The sequence below is a fragment of the Mastigoproctus giganteus genome, chromosome 6 (genome assembly GCF_048544385.1).
Source record: "Mastigoproctus giganteus isolate SK-2022 chromosome 6, ASM4854438v1, whole genome shotgun sequence".
In the NCBI taxonomy this organism is placed as follows: Eukaryota; Metazoa; Arthropoda; class Arachnida; order Uropygi; family Thelyphonidae; genus Mastigoproctus; species Mastigoproctus giganteus.
In genome coordinates, this window is record NC_143580.1 from 137,367,249 (window position 1) to 137,375,375 (window position 8,127).

An 8,127-nucleotide genomic window follows, 5' to 3' on the forward strand; every position below is an offset into this window, starting at 1 on the left:
GGACAGATGTGTGGCAATTTGCATTCAGCGAGCCAGCAGATAGTTGCTTGGAATAAATTCTCATCTGATGTTGTGGAAGTGGGTTGTTTAAATAAATTCAATGAAGAGGTAGACAAATTATTGGAAAGGATGGACAAGTGATATGGTTTTTTTTTTTGGCTGGTGCTGTATAAGCTCGTGTTCTTTTATTATTTGCCACTACTAATACTACTACTACTAAATATTAATTATAATTACAGAAATGATACTTAGTTTAATAATCTTGCTTTAAATAAGAAAGTCTGTGACTCCTCTGAAACCCTATATAAACCTCCACTGAAAATTCCACAGTGGCATTTTCAGTTGCAGTTAGTTATTGAATATAAATAGGTAAAAATGAAGAATCTAGTTAAGCCTATTCTTGATAATTATATGCTGAAACATGTGAATTTAAAATAAACAGCACATCTTGTGTTTAGTTATTGAAATGCATGCTCTTCCAATTGTTGAAGCACAGGTTTTTTTTTTATTGATATTTTTCTCACTGTCAGTCAAAGGTAACAAGGGAGATAATATTCAGAACTCCCAAATAAGAAAGAATAAAACATGTTTAGAGTGCTGCAGAGATGTTTCATTTTCAAAAAATAATTAAGAATATGTTTCCAATATTAAAAAAAAAATTGATTTTTCCTAGTGTTCACATAATAGATTGAAAATCAGGGTGGCACCAAAAATTGAAAAATTTTGAATTTTTCTTGCTAATTTTTAAGGTTATAAATGGAGCAACTTTTTATGCCATTAAAAAATTAATTAAATTAATTATAAAAATTAACTATTTTTATTGTACAATAAGGTATTCAACAATACTGTCATACATGTTCATCATGGCCAGAAAAGAAGGTTAACAATGTAAGGTCAGTATATAAAAACAAAAAAAAAAAAAAAAAAAGTTAAGAATTATAAAATAAAATTTGAGATGAAATGGCGAGCTAGCAGCAAACTGTAGATATCTTTTTCCAGCTTCTTTAGACATAGACCACTTTCATACAAAACAGAAGCCACAATCCAGTCATTATACACTATAAAGATATGAAATGTACATGCAAATATATTACTAACTATATTTTAAATATGATGATGCACGTGTACTTGTACTTAACATACAATATACATTAGCTTGTTACAGGCACTTCCCAACACTGTTAATAGGACTGATGTCTATCAGAAAAACCGTTTTACTGGATACTTTCATGTATTCTGTAGTCCACAGGTTGAGAAACTGTGTGTTTGTTGTTTGTTATTTGGTTTTTAGGAGCATTAGCAACTAAGGCCATATTGCTCCGGGATATGCGGTGGTCATTCCCTGACCTTTCCACATCCTCCGTATTTGGTGGTGACGGGCTCGAACCCCGGTCTAATCAAGAAGCGTGTGCTACGCACTGCTGCTCCTTCCCACCTGGCTACGGAGGTGTCGGTTGAGAAACACTGTTACAGATTACATCACAGAATCAGTGACCACCCAGTGCTACATTCCCTAATTTGGAAAGGCAGCAGGACAAAGAATCATTTCACATACCTCTTGTCAATGATGAATCTATTGAGTTCACATTCTGGCTCCAGCAAGATGGAAAGAAGTTGTTTACATATGACCCCAACTATGGAAGATAAGTGAACATTTGGACTTCAGTCCAAATGCTAAAACCCACCATATTAGTGTTGCAATTTATGAATCAAATCAGATGTTCAATTTAGAAACTATACCAACACACATCTTCACAGTGAGGAGACCCTTCTGCCATCAATAGTTGTGGGTAGCAGACTCAGGTGAAGCTGTTGTGTCATTATTATCATAGTGTGTTGGGAGTAAGGCAGTTTCATCAATGCATATTTAAGCAGCCAGAATTCTGAAGAGTAAAATTTTTTATATACATGGGCCAAGATTTCACTATCACAGAGAATTACAGAGTAGACAGTGGTTTTAACAGTTTCCTTCTGTACAGCTATCCCTGACATTGGAGACGTTACATTTTCAATGCCATCAAGCTTCGCAAACCTTTACTGAAAGGCATCTAGATAATAACAGAATGAGAATTTGTTGTCAATGATAATCTTAAAGTTTTAATGGGTTAGCCCAGTGGTTTCTGACCTTTTTTAATAACGGCACCCCTAAGTAATTTATTTTATTTTGTGGCACCTCTATACTCAATTTTCTGCCTGTTAGATCCGATTTTCTCTCTCTCTCTCTGTATATATATATATATAATATTAAAAAAAAAAAAGTTATACGATAGTTATTATAATAACATAACTATAAACAAAATTACAATTCATAATACAAATTATATATACTTATATAATAATTTTATTCTTTAAATAGAGGTACTAAATAAACATCAATTATAGATCACCACAAAATTAAAAAGATACCATACAATGGATACCGTACACCTTTTTATAATGAAATAAATATATAAATTTTTTAAAAAATTAAGTGGCACCCCGGATGAAACCACTGGGTTAGCCCATTTAGAATGACTTTACCACTGATGAGGTTATGGAGATTCATTGCATCAGGTTTTAAAAACAGGAAATCTTGTGCCAAAATCCAGGTAAATGGAAAGGCTGAAAGAAGACAAGTAATTCTCTAGTTCAGAAAGCTTGTTGTTAATCAGGCTGGTAGCTGCTGAAGACAATGGACACAAACCAGATAGCACTTTTAAAGGTAAATGTTATAATATCGTGCTGGCAATTGACCAATTATGGTTATTGAACAGACCCGAGAGAGAGAGGGAGAGAGGGAGGGAATCACATCTTGAGGAACACCTGAATTACAATTTCTGGTTACTGTTTGGCCACCAAGCTTAAGTTCTCTCACAAAGGAACAAATTCAGAAACCTCAGAAGGGAGTAATGGTTATGAACAGATCCAACAGAGAGAAACCCCTAAATTAACCTTTCTGGTTACTGGTTGGCCACCAAACAAAAATTTCTCTCACAGAAGAACAAATTCAGAAACCTCAGAAGGGGGATAGGACCATTACATCTGCTGAAGCAAATCAACAAACAATTCAGGCTACTTTTGACATAACTATGTCAAAAGTAGCCTGAATATCAACTTATGTAATGGCCATTTTGGATTTCCCTTCAAGTGCTTTGAGAAAGGCAGGTGTGATAGAAACAAGTAATAACTATACATGGTAGAAGACTCTGCAATCCTATTATGCCTAAAAAAAAAACATTCAACCCAGAATTCAGGAATTTCACCAATATTAGTTATATTGTGCACGAGTTTGACTTAGCATAGATTTTATACAAAATAATCACTTCAAATGTAGCTCAATTAGTATTATTTGCATATTAACTATATTTGCTGCCAACTATATTTGGGAGAGTGCATTCAATGTGCCATAATTTTCAGAATATTGAAAAACATCAACATTCCAACATCCTCAGCATTCCAAAAATTCATAAATAATGGTTGAAAATTAGAAGTTTGAAATTCAGAACAAATCTTAATTTTATAAACAGTTTATTCACATATATAAATTAACATCAACAGAAGCAAAGAACAAATAAAACTGTGTCAAGTTTATAAGCAAAAACAAATCACTGCTGCCAAGAGTTTGATCAGTGTGCCAATATTTGAGTAGTTGCTAATTTCATGTGCCTTTACTTTTATAGCACTCATATGCATTATGGAACAGCACTTGGGCAGCATTGTGCAAGCACAGTCTATCACTTCTAATGATTTTTGATAGTTATATAAAACATCTAAGATATAACTAAGATAGTTATATCTTCCATCAACAGTTTCTTGATGAGAAGGAATGGAACTGTGGAGTGAATGACCTTGACCAGCCTATACAAACTTTCTCTACTATATTCCAAAGCGAGACCTTCTGTATCAGAGGCCACTATTCATAAACGGGTTCTTCATTTCAATTAAAAATACAGTTAAGTACAGGGATTCCTCGTTATCCAAGGCTACTTGGTTCCAAAAAATTCCTCTTAAAACGAATCCACGTTAAATGGAGGTGATTAGGGATAAGGAGGCGATTATTCCCTTGTATAAGGCAATGGTCAGGCCACACCTTGAGTACTGTATACACGTCTGGAGGCCTCATTTCAAGAAGGATGTAGAGCTGCTGGAATGAGTACAGAGAAGGGCAACAAGATTAGTGAATGGAACAAAGGGTTGCTCTTACGAAGAAAGGCTTAAGTTTTGCAAATTAGTGTCTGGAGGCTAGGCGCTGGCGAGGTGATCTGATAGAGGTGTATAAAGCCTTGAATGGTTTGAGCATGCTCAATGCTGATAGGATTCTTCCTCTTGCTCAGAATAATCACCTGAGAGGGCATAAATTCAAATTGAGGAAAGACAGATGTAGGATAGATGTGCGGAAATTTGCCTTTAGCCAGCGGGTAGTTGGTTGGTGGAACAGACTTCCATCCCTTGTTGTGGAAGTTGATAGCCTAAATAAATTTAAGGCTCAGCTGGACAGGTATTTTGAACGAACGGAGGGGTGAAGTGGAAGATTTTTTTTTTTTTTTTTGGCTGATGCTGCATAAGCTTGCTTTCTTGCATCATATGCCTCTACTAATGCTAATACTAAATTTTCATAATGTGTATTATGTACTAGTACATTGTAAAAAAGTGGATTGAACAAACTGAAAAATGAGACAATTATTTTATTAGATATGTTTTTATTGTACTATTATTATTATTAGCCATATGGTGCAAGGAAGCCTGAGGCTTATGCTGCACCAGCCAAAAAAAAAACTAATTCCCGAGTTATCCTGAGAGTGAGAGAGTCAGAAGCAGAAAGGAATCACCAAGAAAGAGAAGAATGATGATATCCAGCTCAGGACCCTGGGTTTGCCAAGCCCATACTCACCAGATGTGAACCCCCCCCCCCGTGGAGTGAATGACCTTGACCAGCCTATACAAACTTTCTCTACTATATTCCAAAGCGAGACCTTCTGTATCAGAGGCCACTACAATGTAAGGTTAAGTAAAGTTTATTTAAGTTACACTTTTTTTTTCAATTTTAGGAATAAAGAATTAATCCAGATTTGGTTTTTTTTCCGTATTTTTTCATATAAAATTGTGTTGTAGAATTAGTCGTTAACTTTGCGCTTAAGTTTTGTTGCACGATAATGAAGATGGTCGTTCTCACAAAAATATTCAGTGCTTGGATTTTCTCAAGGGCTTTCTTTAATTTTCAAATTCTCGTAACTACGGGGAGTCAGATACTGGGTATCCCCTGTATATCATATGAGCTTACACCATTTGATCTCAAACGCTCGTTCTCAAGAAATGTACCTCGGTCGTCATACTCTTATGGCGAAAGCAGTACCTAGTAATCTAATTATACAGATATACAACACTGGGACACCACTTTTCTAAACCCTAGTTTTGTCCCGTTAATTTCATCCTCACAATTCGTTTTGCCACGGCTTTTTTTAAATTTTTTATGCTTCAAAATCCGTTTTTGTCCTGGATTTCTGTCCTGCAAGTCCAGTTATTCTGCATATATATTATCTAATAGCGAATGTAACTGTGAAAAAAAAAAAATAATAATAATAGATTGTTGAAATAGCACATAGCTCAAATATTTTCATGAAGCTTCCATAAACTATCACCACATGAAACCTACTTGTTTAACATAATGAGGTAGATCGTTTTTCTTCTGAAGGTAGACTGCCCTTTCACTTCGGTCTGATGACATGTTCAGCTATTCGTTACTCTAGGGTACTTTCTATACGTCAGTGAGGACTCACACTTTGGGCTACATTCCTGAGTAGAATGGATGAACTGCAATAATTTTAAATACTATATATAGAAGATATATAATATTGCTTTTAACATAAATAAATTCAAGCAGGAACTGGACAAACTTTTGGAGAGAATGGTTGTCTGAATTTTTTTTTTTTTTTTTTTGGCTAGTGCTACATATACTCATACACTTGTTTTCTTGCATCACATGCTTCTATTACTATTACGATTACTAAATTCATACTTATATTTTAAATTTGTTTTCATTTCTCTCTCTGCAGTCTGTAGAAATAAAGCAAAGCAAAAAAGGAATCACATTAAATGTTGGAATTGGTTGGGCTGTTTCAAGTAATCGCCGAGAAGACTAGAAATAAGAAGTCTGCAAACTGCGCTCCAGTATTATATCAGTTTGACTCTTTGCGTGCCGAAAAACTCAAATACGGCCCCCACCCCAAAAAAACGAACATTTTCATGTGACCGACCAACTCATCCAATGTGTACTGCTGACACATCCTTGTATAGATTTCTCAATCACAAAATTTATCTGTATGCAGAATTTCTTGGTGCGCTCCTGACAGTGGTACCAACCACTGTGAATGATTTTTATAGACCAGATTATATATATATATATATATGGAAACCAACTCGTTTGGGCAGCTGTTGTTGGAGGACTTCAGTGACTTAAACCATATTGCACCGTACATACTATCTGCAAATTGCGTATGTTTTGTGATCGATTTGTTTGTTTGCCGAACGAAAAAAAGCACGAGTTTCCGGAGAAAAAATACATGCAATCTCCTCTCCTGAGACCGACTAATTCAGCCACATTGTGAAAAAAAAAAGCCCATAAAAATTCGTCGCGTCACTGATGGGTTCGAACTCGGCCCTTTTCACCCAGTGTGGGGAGAACGGTGTTTAAGGTATATGCCCTGTTACCAGAAAGGGCCGTTTTTTGCGGAGATAGATTTATAAATTTGCAGGCACTAAACAAAATATTCATAAACAGGCTCTTGACGAATTATATTTGGATGGACTCAACATAAAATATCCGGACGATAACCCCCTACAGGATGACCAGAGAAAATATTTTCAAATAATAATTCGCAAAAATACCGATTTGAGGCTGTTTTTTAAAATAAAAACTGTAATACTAAATTTTAAATAAAAAAGTAAATTGTAATGAATGACATTACAATTTCCAGTAATGAATGACATTACTGGAATTTGGGGAGTACAATGTGTACAGAAAGAATAGACAGGATAGGAAGGGAGGAGGTGTTATGCTGTTAATTAAGAAAAACATAAAATCAAAAGAAGTGCATCCAGTTGATATAGATGAACAGTGCACTGTTGAGTCAGTTTGGTGTGAACTAAGCCTTGCGAAAGCAAAAATAAGAGTAGGAGTGTGTTATAGGCCTAATGATTCGAATGAGTACAATGAACAATTGTACAGAAAAATAGAGTGGGCTAGTAAATCAGAATGTCTTATAATGGGGGATTTTAACTTCCCAGATATTAACTGGAACTTGTGGTTTGGTTACTCACACACTACAAAGACTTATTTGGATTTATTATTTTCTGCAGCAGCATGTTCGAGAGGCAACCAGAGAGGGTAATTCTCTTGATCTGGTTATCAGCAGTGATCATTCGTGTATTACGAATTTGCAGATAAAGGAACCACTAGGTGGCAATGATCACAGTGTACTGATGTGGGATTTACTTAAAGATATAATTACCATCAGGGGTAAAGGAAAGGGTTTTTGCTTCCGTAAAGGTGAGTACAGTGGTCTCAGACAGTTTTTAAAAATTCTGTACAGTGGGATCAACTGACGATGTTACCAACAGTAAATTCAAAGTGGGAAGCATTCAAGGAATTAATCGTGGAAACTAAAAGATTCATACCTATTAAGAAATATTGTTCAAGGTTTAGGCCTAAATGGTTATCAAATGAACTAATTAGACTCGTGACAGAGAAGAAAACTGAATGGGATGCATATAAATTATCAAGCGACTCAGAAGCCTATGGCAGATATAAGCTAGTAGTAGTAGTAGTAGTAGTAGTAGTAGTAGTCTGTAATCAGGTCACAAAGGAGGTTAGGCAGGCGAAGGCAGATTACGAGAAATCTTTTGCAAAAGTTGCTAAGAAAAACAGCAAGGATTTCTTTACTTATATAAACTCTAAAAGGAAGGGGACGAATCTGATTGGTCCACTTGATATCGATGGTTGCACTGCTGATGATCCTGCTCAGATAGCAAACAAACTGAATGAGTATTTTGCATCTACATTCACACATGAGGAGTTATTAAGGTTTGAAAATGGCAGAAGGTTATCAAATTGTAGCAGGGTGCTTAATGATTTTGTAATAACTGAGAGCA

General features: G+C 35.3%; 1 protein-coding gene across 1 annotated transcript in view; it reads right to left on the bottom strand.

The window, feature by feature from the left end:
- LOC150084606 (uncharacterized) overlaps window positions 1–5,812 on the bottom strand; it is a 72,984-nt gene extending 67,172 nt beyond the window's left edge. Inside the window, exon 1 of the mRNA XM_090375347.1 lies at window positions 5,633–5,812. Within this exon, the coding sequence (XP_090231473.1) occupies window positions 5,633–5,704 (72 nt within the window). The 5' untranslated portion in view covers window positions 5,705–5,812. The remainder of the gene's footprint in view (window positions 1–5,632) is intronic.
- Window positions 5,813–8,127: the final 2,315 nt, after the last annotated feature.